Source organism: Columba livia, chromosome 4 (assembly GCF_036013475.1).
Source record: "Columba livia isolate bColLiv1 breed racing homer chromosome 4, bColLiv1.pat.W.v2, whole genome shotgun sequence".
NCBI lineage: Eukaryota > Metazoa > Chordata > Aves > Columbiformes > Columbidae > Columba > Columba livia.
Genome location: NC_088605.1, coordinates 76,690,422 through 76,708,280, shown reverse-complemented (window position 1 = coordinate 76,708,280; position 17,859 = coordinate 76,690,422). Strand labels below are relative to the sequence as shown.

Below are 17,859 nucleotides of genomic sequence, written 5' to 3'. Positions count from 1 at the left end.
GTGGTATTCACACCATGAGTTACTTGCCCAACATCACCCCAAAATTTGTGAAGTAAAAAATAACCACCCTATGGGGATCTCCCAAGTGTTTTATGCACAGCGTTACTCTTCCTTCTCAAGTACGCTACTAACCTGACCTGGGTTGCTCGGAAGATGTTCCTAAAGCTCAAGTTCTACGCCAACTGCTAACATTTCTTCCTATGAGTATTTTAAATAGGATTTGTCTAATCCAGCCAGCATAATAAACAATCCAAATCTTCCTAAAATATGAATTCATGCTTAACATTTAAGACTTACAATTGCTGGATAACTTCAAAAAAAATCCTATTTTGACACCGCTTGGCCTGACATAAAATACCATAAAAATATTCATTATTTTAACACGACTTCCAGATGGAGACTCTGAAGTACTTTAAAATAAGCTGTGGAGTACATGAACTTTTGAAAGCTTATTCGAACTTAATCCCTTCAAATATTTTAAGTATACGATGCTGCAAACCCCGTGAACTTCAGTGTACAGACATTGCCATGAGGTAGTAAATAAGTGTGTCTTCTCTTAATATTTCCAATGGGTTTGTAGTTCTCAAAAATACTTTTGCAGCACCTTCATAAGAAGAAAAGGTGAAACAAAAGAAGCTTATAAAGCCCACCAGTTTTAGGCTTTCAAACTGGATATTCCAGAATCTAATTAAAAACATTGCAGCAAATGCAAAATAGAGCAATTCCTTGAGACAACGCAAGTTTGTCTGCAACAGCAGATCAATGTAAAACCAAAACGGGCAGGTTTCATATACCTATGGAGATGCATTTACAGCAGTATTTGAAACAGTCGCAGCTACCTTGACACAAGCTAGAGCTTGGCTGCTTTCATAAATACACATATATATATTTGAAACCTGCAACTCAAGCCCCTATTTCTGCCCATAACAGTAACAATCCACATCGGCACTTTCCACCTTCAGTGTAACTGAGCAAACAGTCCTGCTCCATTGCTTACAAACAATCATCTTGGAAGGATAACACAGAATAAGCTCATCAATGCATCCAGATTTTGCATTCCTGCAACATAATGGCTTGTTCTAATCACTGATTCACTTATATGCTCCAATCATTGTTTGTCTTTCTTAAGGTCAGAAAAGAGATCGAAATTGAATCCACCATTTACAAGTTCTAGTCTTATTTCTAAACTATTAACTACTTTTTGTCTCCTTTCCTATTAGTGGAAATAAGGACAAAGCATGGAGCGAAATGACATCAGGGGAGACCAATGGTCCATCTTGTCCTGTCTTTAGTAGTTGACAGTGATTGACACATCAGAAAGGCATCAAGCTCACTGAACATTAAGCAGCTTCTGCAGAAGGTTTTTGCATCTCGAGACAGAAACACTTAAAGCAATACAAAAGACTATGACAATAATATGAGTAATGTGTCAGTGGGATTTCCACCTATGTTTAAAGCTGGAAATGTGAAGATTTCCCTCATGAGTCTCCTTCAGTTCACACACGCATGAATACTACACATGCTTTACTGAAAGGCTGCTTATGAGTATTGGCAGCTACTAATGACTTGGAATTAAAGAAAAAAGGCAAGGAAGTAGTTGATGTGAGAGAACAGGGAAGGATAAAAGGACAAGATAAGATTCAGATAAAGGCAGATGTGATCCAAAGTCCAATAAATCCAATGGAATGATTCATACTGACTTCAGAAGTCGTGCGAGACGGAGTCTGAAGAGGCACAGAACAGATTTCAAGCCTAATGGCAGAGATGTTATTTCTCCAAATGTTCTGCAACAGAGGACATGATGTTTACTCTAAAATAATCATCTCTAAGAAGAGAGTTACAGGCCATTTCGTTTCCTTTTAAACTGCTCTGGCAGCTTTTTCTGATGTGTGATATGGGAAATATTTCTCCTCTTTTCCCCCCCCATCATGTCTCCTAAAAAATATATACTATCCACACATACTCAGATCTATCAGATCGTGTTAGTGGCCACACAACCACAACCCTCGGGGATTATGACAGTAACGTGAGCTATGAATTACATGCCCTGCCTGAAGAAGTTGCAGTCAGTGACTACTTTGAAAATGCTGTTAGCTCTTTGTCACATCCCAGTTAGGAAAGAGAAAAAGGAGCATGGCCAGCAGTCTTTATCCTGATGACCGTCCCAGCAGGAGCTATTACCTAAAAAACAAATAATACAGGAATAAAGTTCCATCCAAATGCAGCGACACATTCAAATGCCCACTATGGTCCGGGTTGCTCAGCAGGCGAGATGAGACCATGACGAATTCTTTCAGATCTTTCTAGAATAGGAAAAACTTGAAGGCTGAGAATATTTCAAAGCTGTATTCAAGTCAGCAGCCTCAGTGGTCAGCAGCCGAAGGCAAAAATATTGGTTTGCGTGCCATAAAAACAAACGCACGCAAAACCCTTTGTTGCGCCACTGCAGAAACTTATTCGCTGCACGATTTACGATTATTGTTTAGAAAACAACTATCTGCTCTTCACTTTTGGTTGTGTATAAAAGCAGCTCAATGCAGACTGTATACTGAACAGAAGACCAAGGAAAAGTGAGTTTGGGGCTCTGCCCAGGCACGTTCGCCCTAGGACCCAAACCAGTGCCATTTAAAGGCACTGTAGTGTACTATGGAAATGACATCAGCCAGAGTTTTTACACCCCAAATCCTATTTTAAAAGAAGCAAACCGATAAATAATGAATTCTAATAAGTATTTTGGCTCCAAAAATTATATTGTGCTAATAAATACAATCTGTCTGCACAGATGGGGAGAAGTAAGAGGTAATAAAAGCAGAAACATTTCCACATAGTTTTAGGCTAAAACTCCTATTGAAGCCTTCCCTCGCCTTTCTGGTAACATGAACACAAGAGCATTGTCCTGGGGCATGAGACCAAGTAAATGAAGCTGACAAGCAACAACAAGATCGCAGGATTACAGCAGCTTCACCATGGGCTGCTTTTTACTACGTACACAGTACAGAAAACAGGGCCGTGTTCTCAGGTATTATCAATGCAACGTTGATACTAAGCAATGCTATTAGATTAGTAGCACCCGGGAACACAAGGTACACTTTTTTTGCCATTAATTTCAGTGGCAGCTGTTGCCTCAAACATCTCCTTTTCCTTCCTACCATTATGCCAGACTCCAAGGTAAATACTTACATGCCAAAAAACATACAGTCACATTATCTTAAAGGTCTGGATGTCCAAAACAGCCAAGAGTATTGCTCGTAATAAAGGTACTGTGATGATAAATGTCATTGCATGTATCAAATCCAGTCTGGAAGGACGGGGCCAAACCAAGGTGAGACAGACAGATAAGTGCTTGCAATAAGCACCTGCCAAGTGGCAGAAAACTTTGCGCTTGCTTGGCTTCTAAGCACTTCTACAAATAAAAATAACTTACAAAATTCTCACAAGGCATCTTCCTGCACAGCTTTTAAAAACGTTTAGACCCCATGATTCTAAAGGAAGAAACAGATACTGAACGTGTGCACTGTACAACATTTCACTGCTTCTGTACTGGAGGTGAGAATTTCATGATCTGCAACCAAACCACCTCTTCCTTTCCCCACCTCTTACTTTTGGTGCTACTAGAGCAAGCCCTTCCTTCCCTCGGCTCCTGCTGAAATTCATCCCATTCTTTGTCAAGGTGCTGGGAACAAGAGAGGTCAGTCACAACGTATCTGCTAGAAGTAAATTAATGCCATGGAACCTGCCCTCCCTAGCCCTATCGTAAGTTCCCTCTTCATGAAGTTCCGTTCCTGCTCATATATGGTTTGAATCTGTCAGTAATAAAACAGTTTTGAAGAGGGAAGGGAAACTTTAAAGTCTGAGGACAAAGCAGGGAGAACGATTTAGGCTAAAGGCGTGCGAGGGATATGATCTATTTCTCTGCAAAGCCTGCTAAGAGCATTAGTTACAGTCCATGCGAGACTGTGAATAAATAAGACTCAACGAATCATTTTTAGGAGAGGGGAGAGAAAGACGCCAAAAATGCTTCTACAGTTGGCCACACTGTTCCTCTTCTCAATTGGAATTTTTATAAAAATGTGCAGCTTTTAATATGGAACTCAAAAGCCCTTCTTAAACTAGGTGATCAACAGCTACATGTGTCCGTCATTACTAGATCTCTCTTTAAATATTGTGCAAGATTTAGCTGTTCATTAATTTGAATAAAACGTCCTTAATACTGGTGCAAAAAGCATTTCCTAACAGGTATCAGTACCTTATGGTGGCTTTTGAAATAGGCTGAACGTGGTCTGAGCCTCTGCTCACTATACGTTGATCTGGTTTTGTATGTTCAGCTGAGAGAAGTCTGGGGATGGAGATGCTCTGCTACTGACAACATCTCCAGCAACAGGTCATTTAAGTGTAGACCAACTTTCATGTGTAGAAAGGGCTGAGGGTTTAGGTGTGTTCAAATCCCCATTGGAACACTAAGTTAAGAACTGTTTCTCAGCTAAATGATAAGGAATGAAGCTTTTAAAGTACCCATGGTGAGCACACTCCCTTGTTATTTTGCCATACAAACTGTATTTTTAGTCACCACTGAATTGTTACCATGATGTGAATGAGAAGTGGTTGTGAATAGAAAGGATTCTACTGCAAAACTGGGGGCCAAGCTGAAAATGGTTCGAAACAGGCATTGCTCTAGTCATATAGCTCAAATAAGGGAGTAAATATTTGTGGTAGGAGTAGACACACGCATCTCTAGTAGGCAGTGCTCTCCACAAAGACTTGGCAACTCCTTGAACTAAAACCCTAATTTAGAGTGAGACTTTTCTTCACACCATGACTCCCCTGCTCTTTCTGGGAACGATGGAGATTATTAAATAGCACTAATCCTCACTAGCAGATGGTAGTAGCACTTTGTCAGAGCATTATTACATCTAAGTAAACACTTTTGAGTTTTATTACAACGGCTCCAAGATGTACTCCTCAAACCCCTCCATAAAAGAGCCATTTCAAAGCTTGCATCTACATGTGCTGCTGTCCACTGGCTTCTGACCATCAGGAGAAGTGGCCTTTGAAACAGTAATATTAAAAGTGATAAAACACCTTCAAAGCCAAAGTGGATAGAGGTTATGGGGACAACTTGAACGGCTTCCAAAGCACAGACACCAATGATTCCAATATTCTTTTTGCTACTGCAAGCTAGTGGTACAAAGTGATGCAAGGACCTTGTTTATATAGATAGACTCCCTCTCCCTTTCATGTTCTGGATGGGAGCATATAAACCTAGGATTTTCTGAAAACAGTTGTACTCCTTACTTGACACAACACAAAGAGCCAATTAATTCCAGCCTCTGGGACATTTGGCAGCCTTACAAAATTGGGAGGAAAAAGAAAAAAAAAAAGGTACTTTACTGAACAGCCTCTAACTCCTAAATCCTACAGAAGATAATTTTCAGCAATAGCAGTTTCCAAATGCTATCATTACCTACCTTCCCCTAAGGAAGTATTTACCTCCTCCTCCCATACATCATTGAGCCCTGTTATTAGATACCACGGATCTCAAACAGAAAAATGTTTCAAAACCTACTATCCCCAACTCTAATTGCGTCTCATTCGGAGGAAATTCCAAGGTGGTGGCTTGGAACGGGAGCTGGACAAGTCTGGTGTGGACAGCAAACCAGACTTTAGCCTCAACAGCCCCAATGAGGACACGTCCTGCAAGGTAAGTGTGAAAGCAGATCCACCCACCACTCTGCATCTTCAATGAAGCAAGCTCTAACTTTTAACACAAGGTCTGCAGCTACTCAGAAAAAGGAGGAAAAAGCCAGAGCTCTCACTCCACACAAGACACCGCAGGCTGCGAATCCAGAAACACGCTGCATTATCCCTTCCAACCCTCCCAAATTAGGTCAAAAGTCAGTGGAGCAGAAGCTGAGGCTGCCTACGTCCCTTCCTCCCACTCACCAGCCACGGCGCAGACCGGCACTAAACCGCTGCACGGAGGAGCAAAGGGAGATTATTTCATCAGGGAGATAACGCTGAGGCACAGGGACACACAACACGCTCAGTTATCCTGGGGACAGAGCGGTGGAAGATGACACTTGAGTACTCATTGTTTGTGTACAGCAGGAATAGGCAATACAAAGACAATGCGGATCTCGCTTTTCTGCAAAGTAACCGGATACAATTATCAGCTACATTAAAAAGAAGAAAAAAACCCTACCACACAAATCAAATGCTTTACAGTAAAACTATAGAGGCTGGACAGGGAGAAACAATCCCATTTTCTAATCTATAATTTAGTTTCTTTAAAACTTAACATTATCTTCTAGATGTATTGTTCTCAACGCATCATTTGCATTATCATTCTTTTCAGTAATATTCGGGTCATTCCAGTGCATCACTCCTTTGGATTTCCCAACTTTCTTCATTTGCACACACATATACGCCCTCTATTTGGCCTGTCCCACGTGCTTCAAGCCCAGTTTCCACCCCACATCAGTGTAACATTACCTGCTATTCCCTACAATTATCTTGTAGTGCTGCAAAACCCGCCTGGCCCATCATTCTGGTGGGCCCCTTACATATTGTGTACATGTCAAGCTTTTCTCCTGCTCGCTCCCCTCAGCCACTTCATTGATGCAGCCCCATACTCTTTGCAGCGCTGGCAAAAATGAGACCACCTTTGCAAGCAAACACGTGTTTCTTGTGCATCTCCAGGACGCAATCCTGTTCCACAAGGGGACAGCTACTCCAAGGAGTTGAAAAATAATTTCTCTAGATTGTTACAGTTGGCCAATAACATTGCAGAAATTCTGTGAGGCTACCTAATGGGGCTGCAGATGCTTTCAGAACCACTGATTGCATTCGATTCTCTCTTTTAAACAAAGCATTCTGCAACATACATTGTCGCACTTAACCAAAGAGGGCTGTTCTCCTACCCAGACACCTTCCAAAACTAAACTATGAAGTATTTGCCCAAACAAAAGAGATGAAGAGAGAGCAAGAGCATTTGCATAACCACGTGGTAGTTTCAGCACTATGTAAAGCCAGACTCCAACATGTTGGCAGCTGATGAAATAACTGGCTTCGCTTTGGCAATAAGTATTGTAGGCGGTGATTACGCACACGTTAGCAGCCTTCATTGCCCATCACCTCTTACCTCACAGCACTGTCACTTTTGCCATCACCTGCCCCAAAGCAAGGACATCAACCACGGCACATCTGCCCTGCCAGGACACGGATCTACGGGCTTTCACTCCTTGGTACCCCCAGAGATCATTCACAAACGGGGATGAATGAACGCGTCCCTCAAAAGAGATGTCGGAAGATTTGCAGCTTCGACTCGTAGTGTGCAAACTGTCTGAGGCGCAGAGAGATCCAAGCTCCCTCTTTTACTTCATCTTGAAATCTTGACAGCCAACTTTTTGTTTCATATTTGTACAGCTTCGGGCACGGCGGGGTGCCAGTTCACCGTTTGTATTCGCGTTACGACTTCTGCAAGCAAAAAGCCTCCTAAATCTGTGTTGTTACTTACGGTAGAAACTAATTTCAGCCCAAATTAAAGAAAAATTCAGTCAAAAGGAATAATCTCCCTAATTACTGAAAAAGCGTGTTTATCCATTGTATACATGCACATAAATAGACACCCAACTGCTAGTCAGTAACCTGTATCATGGAGCTGGAAATTTAAGTGGCAAATAGTACATTTCAAAAGATACTTACAGCAAATATATTACTGAATATACTGCAATGCTGCTTGGATCTACACATTAACAAGGGGGAGAGCTGAAGAAAGACCAGCCTTAGGCATGATAATCAACTTTTGGGGGTATATTTGTCTCAAAAGAGGTCAAATAAGTACGATTCCAGAGAAATAAAAAGCAGCTTTATCCGTCCAAATAACTGATATTTGTGTTATGGTATGTTTACCTTCATTCTTCCTGGCCAGGAAAACCAACACAACAGATATTTAAGAGTATAGAACATTGCAACATCACAAGTGCTTGCCATGAACTTGGAATACAAGAGAGAAAGAATTTCATAAAAATAGTGAAAGGGAAAAGTACGTGTATTTTAATGACCGATAATACCATTGCCATTCACTTGCCATTTAACGCGTGGCCCGTACTCCACATCAGCTTCACCCAGAACCAGATCTTTTCTACTTCTTCCTTTTCTCAACGCTCTAGCACATGATACAGTTTAAAAATATTCTCAGATGTTCAAGCTGAAGACTGTAAAGACTGCAAGAAGGCAAAGGGTACACACCAACAAATATCCTTGTCTAACACTGTTTGGTTGGTCGTGTCCTCACTGTGTGCTTTCAACCCATTGTATACTGCCAGAAAACTTTTAGTACTGGTTGCAAGCAGTGAGGTAACTCGGTAATAGTCTCTTGTCACCTGAGAAAGACAAGTGACATGTTCAGAACATGTCAAAGGCTCAGGATCCTAAGCTCTACTGGCACTCAGTCAGACTTGAGCTCCTGTACGCTTTAAAAACAAATCAAGTTTCCATCCGTCATCAGGCCTGGGGCCCCAAGACAAGTCTTGAGTTGGGATCCCAAGGCAGGGAAGCCTGGGCTGCGCATGTCTTCAAATCTCCGTTCAAAAGGATTCGCAAAAGGGGTCGTTGTTATATCTGTATACGTTAAAACACGGCACAGCAAATCCAGGCCTAACGCTGGGGTCTGCTGCTACATCTGCTCTCTCCATATCTCCCATCCAGAGCTACTTCCCACAGCACCGGAGTGGTGCTATTTGATTTTGATTTATCACAAGTGAATTATAATGAAATCACCAACTCGATTTAAGCTTCTGAGAAAGATATGGTTGGACTAACAAAAAAATTCTTCTGCAAAACAAGCAATTATTGTTAGGTTCACTGGATATTGGCCTTAGCAATCCAACTGATTACAGAAAGTTAATGATTTAAAAAGCAATGAAGAAGTAAGAGATTAAATCCTTTAAATCTGCATGAAAGACTCCAAGAGGAATTTTACAGTGATTTTCACTGCATATTTTATTAGATATGTGATATTTTATTCATGGGTAAAGCAAATATAACAATTAGGAATAATTAGCATTTCAGCACAGAGTGTTATCTAATAGGTTAAAATACACATATAATTCTTCATTTAAATTCTATGTCTTCACATTTGCGCCTTTCTGGTTCAGAACTTTTCCATTTAGCACAGCACTTAGAGCAACATTATCCAGCTCCCAAAGAAACAGAAACTGAGACAACTGGTGGCTCTCGCCTTTGATATCTTATTTTTCTCTGCCACTTGCATTTTTACTCATTTTCCTCTTCAATTTCCTCTTGAGCATAGATTTTCAGATTAAACCAGCATAACTCTCCAGAAGCTTTTTCCCTTTCATCTTTTTTCCCACCCTACTCCCCTCCCACGTTCCACAAGTAACGTGTGCAATGGGAACCTACTTCAAATCTAACCCTGCACCGACAGACCCACCAGTTTACAGTCGACTAAAACTCCAGCATTTGTCTTTCTACCACCTCTTCCACTACCACCTTAATGCTACAGAAGAATACTGTACTTAGGGTACTATCCTTTCTCATTAAGTGCCACTTTTCACGTGGTTGGGGACTTCTTGTATCAGTTTTGTTTGTCTAAAGCAAGATGTAGAGCTCACAGAATATCCCCTTCCTTGAGCTGATGGCAGAACGATGCTCTCCAGCTGAACTACACTCTGTGGTACAATACAGAATATGAAATACCTCCTTCTCTGCATTAAGTGTATCACCGCTGAAACCGGGATATAAATTCTGAACCTTGCAAAACTACAGCACTGCACAATTTCAAGCCCATTCCCTTGCCAAGTTTCATAACCATCATCCAAACGCCAGTACATTTCATCTACTAACCTTCGATTTCAGGCTGTGTCCTCCCTGTTACACAGATCAGTTCTAACTCCCCAAGTCACATAAACCTCTATTAATTATAGCGGTTGCAGGCACAGGAGAATCTTTCCCTTACTCTACCATCTCTCACACAACCGTTTGGCCAACAATAAACAGAAAGCAAAGCCCGACTCCTATAATGACGAATAGCACAGGAAACTGCCCTGCTGGTTCTCATAGGAAGAGACTGAAGTACAGCCAGATCAGCAAGACAGACACCTTTTCCCCACCCATACTTCCATCTCAGTCTTTATTTTTAAATTACCACCTCTGCATCAAGATTACACGATTAAATTCTACTCTGTAGTGGGAGACAAAAGCTTCTCCTCTTCTCCCTGTGCTGCTTCAAATGCACAAGTCAGCTAAAATCTGTGCCCTCAAGGTTTTGCCCAGGCCTTCCCTACCTGATGTTGAGGATGGTTTAACTAGCACAGCACCACACTTGTATAACATGCATTTAGCACATATTCTGTGCCGTGTATCACGTTGCACCAGCTCAATATTGCACCTTCCCCAATGCAGTCTCTCCACAACCAGTATTACTCTAAAAAAGGCCAATGTAGCTCACGCTTTGGTAACTGCCGCAAGCAACAGGTCAACTTGTACTTGCTGGTGGACACAGCAGATGGTGCAGAGAGACAAAATAACATCACAGAAGGAAAGGAGCTGCATCTGTATCGCAGAAGCCCAGCTACTAGGTCTAGGGTACAAAACGCCCTGGAGCAACAGGAGCTTTCATGCCCAGTTCCCACCCAATCCGTTGGTTTGGCAGCAAACCGCACGTTCTGCTTCACTGCAGGGCTGTGATTGTCATTCCTGCCTCTTGGCGCTTCTAGACAGCACAACCAAACGGGTTATCTGGGGTTCCCAGAGGTGGGCGTCACCACAACCAGAGCTGTGAACTGGACTCAAGGCCTATGGGGTGCACAGATGTGGAGCCACCCAGGTTTTGACAGGCATGCCAAGCCTGCCTCTGAACTCAAAGGTTTTTTCCAGTTTCACCTGCTTAGATAATACCTTATTCCTTCTGGAATTCAAATCTAAATTAAAGAAAGAAAAAAACAGTGACAGCTGAGTCCAGAGATGCACAAAGGTATCCTCATTTCCCTCATTACCAGTGCATCACCTCAAGTCAATATTTTGCACGTACCAAGCTATCACATATCATAATTTACACTCACATAACATGTTTTCAAGAGTTTGATTATTTTCTCATATTTGCTCAAATGAACACTATTTCATTTTCCTAGTGTTCACTTTTAAGTCCAAGCAACAGTAATTTTCTGTATCTTTTTTTTTTTTAAACACCAAAGATATAAAACACAAACTATGTTTGGAGAGCACGTAGATGAAGAGAGTTTTACCATGTAATTCAGGTAATTAGGAAAAGTAACTAGAAACTCATAGCCAAATACAACTACTCTTTCATATAAACTATTTTCAAACCCATTGTTAGCATGCTATAAAAAGATAATCAAGCAACAGAGCAGCAGTGACAAAGAGTAAAGATACAAATCTCAAGAGAGAAAAGCCTCCAATAAATTTCAGCAAAAACCAGACTGTCATGGCAGATTATATATAGCTATATATCAAATGGAAGAAGATGATTTAAGTTCAAGTCTATACCTAGGGAGTCACCTAATGGCTTACAAAAGTCATCTCTTGCCAATAGCACTTGCTTTACAGGGCCAGGGAGTGGAAGAGAACCATACTTAATGCCTTTGTTCATTAAGTTAAATGAACCTTAGTTGGTAGGTTTATGTAGTCACAGCCTTAAAAGATTTTTCTCCAGTGTGTTTTTTCAAAGATGACATTTGGAGAATAAAGACTCTGTGCATCCATAAGTAGTCATGTGAAAGCACAGCAGCGATCGCCACGTCAGGCGTTCATTAGGATACCGCTTGAAAATGGATGGCTGGGCTTTTTCCTCTGTCTTTATCAAGGACAACGAACTTAAAATAACACTAAGAATTATTTAAGAGCATGAAAAGGAGCCACCTTCTGTAGTCAGCAATCCATGGGCTCAGTTTAAAAAGCTTCTGAACTCAACTACGCCACTCACCTGGATTAGGAGTGACTCTGGATCACCCTGGCGATCACTAAAACACTCCAGAAAGCAGTGACACCTAATGGCAAACGCGCCTTTGGAGGAGACCAAGCTGCAATCTGTGGCGCGGAAAACTATCCCTCTGCAGCTGCAGAGTAACTACGACTAAAACAAATCCAGGGGCTGAAATACTATCACAAATTTAAGCTCCTGGGAGAGAGTTGAAGAAATAGTGCACATAGAAAGACAGAGTATAGCACACGTGCTGCGCATTTAAGCACAACATAGTTATTAATAAAACCTATTGGCTGCTAAGCTACAACATGCTCTATTCCAGGTCTTCACTCGTATGCATGCTTAAAATAAGCAAGGAACCTTGGCGCTTCCAGAGCAAGGAGAGCATAGACCTCAACAGTTATCTCTACACACTATAGGCACACAAAGATTTGTTTTTAATCAAGATCTTTGGCTCGCTCGCCCTGTGCTTTTCAAAATATATTCAAGAATAACTGCAACGAACCATTAGTGACATATGTTACGTACTTTCTCATGAGGCTTTACCAAGAGCACAGCAAATTAAATTCCTGTTACCAATGGACAACACAAGCCAAGGTGCGTTGTAGTATAACAGCTTACAAGAAGAAATATGAACATGCATGCCACCAAGCTAAAAGCCTTCCTTTCCCTTAGGAAAAAATAGACATTTTAAGGGCACTACCAATATCAACAGAAGTAGTAAGCAATACACCCCACGCCGGAATTGCCTTCGTATCACTATCCATGGTAAAGAGCAGCTTAAAAGTATGAACAAGAACTCAGGACCCAGCAATCCTGGGAACTTGACTAACTCAGGAATGCAGCAGACCTGGCCTGCAAAATCTAAATGCTGAGAGGAACGAGGGAAATGCAAATCTCATCTTCTCCCTCTGAAAAAAAAAATTATATATATATATATATACACATTATATATAAGCATATGCATAACTTAAAGAACATACTTGAAGAACATATATGTAACTATATATCTTCCTGAACTTGCCATTGAAAATAAAAAACACTACGGGCAGTATGCAACTGACTGCATGTGACAGAAATCACTGATAAGCATTAAAAATCCCCACAACCCTGAAGTAATCAGGGTACTTGAGCTATTGCTGCACACTGCTGCAATCATTCAGCCTTCAAAAATACTTCGGCCTATTTTTTTTGGCAAAAACTCTTATACCATACTATGTGACGGCTTTTGTGGGTGATTTTGCTGCACCGAATGCACATATATTTGCACATATGTTTCTATAGGCACAATAGGAAATCCATGTGCACATACAGATGTATTAGTATGTACATGACAAGGGGAAAAATGAGCACAAAGTACAAAAATATAAAAGCATGAGACCATCAGCTGTAGAAGATACAAAGCATACCCAAATTGTGCAGTTGACAAGGAATGCCACCTAATCCCTGCTTAATTAAACCACTGTTCTAAACTACTGTTTAGGGAGTGAGGAGTGTGGGATGGCTGATGTATGAAGAAAATATCAGGCAGCGTGGCTAATCTCAAAGACTTTGGAGCTTTCGAGCTACATAAATCAGAGCGACTTTTTGAATAGCCTCATAAAACACAAAATCATTGCCATTCCACTCACGACTTCCAGATTCTTCCTACAGCATACAGATCATTAGGAAACTTCTAAGCAATCAAGTAATGTGGGGCTGATGAAATTACTCAATCAATGCACAGGCTGAGAGACGCAGCATCATACAGAACCGCACAGTTTTGACACGGTAACCCTGCCCCTTTCGGTTTTATACAGGGGTAAGGAAAAATCACAGCAGAGTCAATTCATTTCAACGTTTTCACACGAGGGCTTAATGTAGTCTTTCTGAACTGCCAGCTCCTATTTATAATAGCAGGGCAGCAGAAACATGCAGGCTATAAACAGCCCTGCCAATGTTTAGAATATGATATAGAAAAATGTTTCTTTTTAAATGTGAACATTTACATACCCACAGACCTGCTCTAATGATCACAAGCAGCAGCTGTAACCATTCAGAAGACAGAAATACAAAAAAAGCATATTGCAACAGCAGTCACCGTCCCCCTCCCACTGCCATCACCAAGTTGTTCATCTCTGCTCGCTATATTATAACCTTTTTTTGTCATTGTCTAAGAGATGGTTGATAACATAATGCAATAAAGAAAGTGTCCCTTAACACATCAAATGACACTCTGGCAAGCAAGACAGTTATACTGAAAAGGCACATGTATCAGAAGAAGGGTACACACAGGTAACATCATTTCTTATGACCGCCTGCCCCTCCCAAACATGGGGAAAATATTTCCCACATGAATATCTTAACACTGCAGAGTGAGAAAAAGATAATGCATTTATTTTGTTGCCTATCAATACTATCTCTGAAAATATGCTTTTTCCCCTGTACTGAGCATTTTGCTTTCTTCATTGGCTTTATGAATTATTCTCCAGTTAGCTCAGAGTACCCTGCTATTGCTTTTGCTAACCCATACAAGTACGTACAGCTTATTCTTTATCTCTATATATTTTATACGTAAGTTTACTCAGTACGAGTGAAAGAAAACAAAAGGGGATCAGAACATCCAGGTGGCATTACTAGGGGCAGAATTTTCATCTGTGAGCTGTGCAAGTTGGAATATTTAGCTGTCAGCCCATTTAGTGTTCAAATAGTTCTAATTTCAGGTCGTTTATTTTCAGTGTATTCATTTTATCAGATTTAAAGCTCTGTGTAAAAAAAATATCAGTTTACCAGTTTCATGACAGCATAAACCAGTCTATAAAAAGAGATAATCTCCTTGTCAACTATACTAATTGTCTCTCAAGACAAATTAATTGTGTGAGAAGCAACTACTTTGGCTTTTTTTTTTCTTTCGATGAGGATTTACTGTGTCGATGCATTTAATCACTAACAGCATTATTTAAAAAACAGGGGCAAAATGTGTTGCGCCCATCATACATAAACAAGCAAAACTGTCATTAATACGAAGAGAGAAAAGCTGCCATCTCCCTTGATGCAACGGCACACAGCTCGCCCAGCAACACTCCATTAGCCAGGAGGGTGGAAGACAGGGGATTGCAAAGAAACTCATCTACTACACACTCAAAATTCCCCCCCAAACGCTAAGATTTGATGGGTTAGTTACAAGCTCCTAAGAAGTTAAATCTGAAGATTTCTTATCTCCTAGGGTCGCTTTAACAGTCTACAACTAGGAAGAAAAAATTCAAGAGAGTCGTTCTCCCTTTAAAAGGAGGGCACACAGCCCTGCCTCCCCCGTGCAGTATTTGATGCTCCAGTCGCACAGTTCTAAGGACTGACCCCTATAAAGTTGCGGTACCCACGGGGCGCAGGAGCCCGTGGGGTCCGGGCGGGGGGGGGCTACACGAAGGGCTGGCACATCCCTGGCCAAATCTCGGAGTCCTGCAGGAAAGCTCTCAGCAGCCGGGCTTTCCGAACGCTATTCCCCTTTTACAGAAACCTGCCGCGGATCCCCACGCCAGGCACCGGCAGACATGTTTACAAAGCGAGCCCCGGGGAGAACGGCGGCTGCCCCGCGGCCGGCACTGCCCCGCCGACCTCCCCAAAACCCCAGCGGCACCCCCACGCCGCCTCCAAACCCACCTTCCCCGGGGCAGGGAGGCGCTGGCCGCCCGCCCGCCCGCCCCCGCCTTTCCCGGCTCCCGCTCCGCCTGCGTGCGGTGCCTGCAGATGGGCGAGCGGCCGCGGGGGAAGCGCTCGCCCCGATTCCCCCTCCCCGCGCATCCTCCGCCGGCGCAGGGGGGCGACCAGTCGCCGGAACAAAACGGGAATGCGAGAACTGCTGGGTCGGGGAGGGCTTCGGATAACGGGGAGGGACGGGGAACGGACGGGCGGGGGGGAAGCCCGGCAGCCTCTCCCTCCGGCTGGGGGTGCGGGCAGCGCCGTACACGGGCATCACCGAGCGCACCCCCTTTCAGCAGCCGCCGCCGGCGGGGAAGGCCGCTCTGCTTCCCCGGGCGCCGCCCGGCCGGTGGGGTAAGGGCCCCCGGGGCAGCCGGAACGCCCCCCCAACCTCCCCCCCCCAGCCCCCGCAGAAAGGAAAGAGCTCACGTTGCCAAACCACCTGTTCCGCCGCGGGAGAGAAAGGCGGGATGGGATGGAGGGGTGAAGGAAAGGGGCGGGGGGGAAGGGGGCTTTGCGTGGCGGTCAGGGTGGTATGGGAAATACGGGGAGGACTGGGGTACCCTCCGCCCGAGGGCGAACCGGAGCTGGAGGAAGGCAAGCCGGAGCTGAAAGGCTGCGGGGAGGGGAGCGGGGAAGTGCCAGAGCCCTGAGCCCCCCCAGACGATCAGCCGCACAAAACCTCAAGGTCTAAAGCACGCACATACCCCGCCGCCAAGAAACCTTTACCCAGGGCGGTATGGGAAAAAGAGGACGCCTAAGATACGGGTGGAAATTACAAGAGAGGGACAAACAAACCAACAGGCAAGCGATCAAGGGCTAAAAGAGAGCAGGGGCTGCCGGGGGAGGGAAGCCTGCCAAGAGAGAGAAGGTTGCAAAGGAGAACTGGAAAAGTGTCCAGCAGCACCAGCAGACGCAGCAGCCCCTTACCGATATGAATGATTGAATCTGCAATCGCCGCTTTCCAGGTTCGAGTCCAACAGACAGACACGACCAGGATGAGGGAGAAAACTTCCATCTCCTCCGGAGATCCAGGCTTTGTAACAACAGATCTCTTCGCCAAACGGTGCCACCGCGGAGGATAAGGCGGCGCAGGAAAGCCAAGAGTTTGAGGAGCGTGTAAAATCCCGGTGGCTGGCGCAGAGCCGCGGCTGGGCAGGGGGCGAGCCCGGGGGCTCCGAGCGCCTCTCCACGCTTCACTTCGGGGGGCTTCTGGGCAGCACCAGAGTTGCTGGGAGCGCCGGCAGCAAATCCATCCAGCCCGAGCGCGGGCAGCAGACGCCTCTGCTGGTCAGACAATCCCCATCCTCAGCCGGGTCCAGGGATCCGCTCGGTCCCGGCTGCTGCACGGCAACTTCCAACCCACACCACGCACACGCTCGCACACACACACACGCACACACACACAAACCCTCTTGGCCAGGGAAGCGCCAGGAGCCCGCAGCAAATAGCTCGGCTTGAGCGAGGGAGGAGGAGCGGGCAATGGGAGAGCGGGCGATGCCGCTTCCAGCAACCAGATTCCTGCAGGAAAAGCACCCCCCCCCGGAGGCCAAAAAACAAAGTGAACTTCAAGGTAATGCAGATAGTAATGCAGAGATTTTTCCCCACCCTTCGCTTAAAAAAAAAAAAAAATGCTTTCCACAACTGGAGGAGAAAAACAAAATTTAAAAAAAAAAAATCTGCGAATGAAGCCCAGCGTGCTGTCTGTCTGTCTGTCCAGGGCAGGAGCGAGAGGAGGAGTGCCCGGAGCAAGGCAGAGAAAAGCAGATGATGGTCTGCAGGTTGCTTTCGGAGCTTGCTTTGCTGGTGGGATGCAGAGAGAGCTGGCAGCTCCAGCACCAGCCAGCACGTTGCCTAGAAATGGATCACCTAGGAGAAGGAGAGACAGCGAGAGATAAGTGCTATCAGCCAGAGAGGGAGAAACAGAGAGCGAGCGAGCGAGCGCGCTTCTCTCTAATAACCACCTCCTCCCCCTATCTGCAATACAAGGGAGAAACAAAACACAGCTCTCGCCTCCCTTGAAATCTTCAGCTGGGACTAAGGAAGAGACATAGGCAGGAGTGCAGACAGCCCAAAAATACATTTGGGGAGGGAAAGGCGGAGGAGGGGGAAGATCTTTTTGAACACAATGGAAAAAAAACACACACCACCACCACACACCACAAACCAAAACATGCACCCATTCCTTTTAGTTAACCTTGTAACTCCGCCGCAGGTAT

At 44.0% G+C, this 17,859-nt stretch overlaps 1 protein-coding gene across 3 annotated transcripts in view; it reads right to left on the bottom strand.

The window, feature by feature from the left end:
• GRID2 (glutamate ionotropic receptor delta type subunit 2) overlaps positions 1 to 17,571 on the bottom strand; it is a 565,730-nt gene extending 548,159 nt beyond the window's left edge. The window contains exon 1 of one of the 3 annotated variants that reach the window (XM_005498033.3): positions 16,571 to 17,571. In XM_005498033.3, the coding sequence (XP_005498090.2) occupies positions 16,571 to 16,658 (88 nt within the window). In that variant the 5' untranslated portion in view covers positions 16,659 to 17,571. The remainder of the gene's footprint in view (positions 1 to 16,570) is intronic. The other 2 variants (XM_065062416.1, XM_065062415.1) reach the window with 2 other exon arrangements.
• Between the last annotated feature and the right edge of the window lie 288 nt (positions 17,572 to 17,859).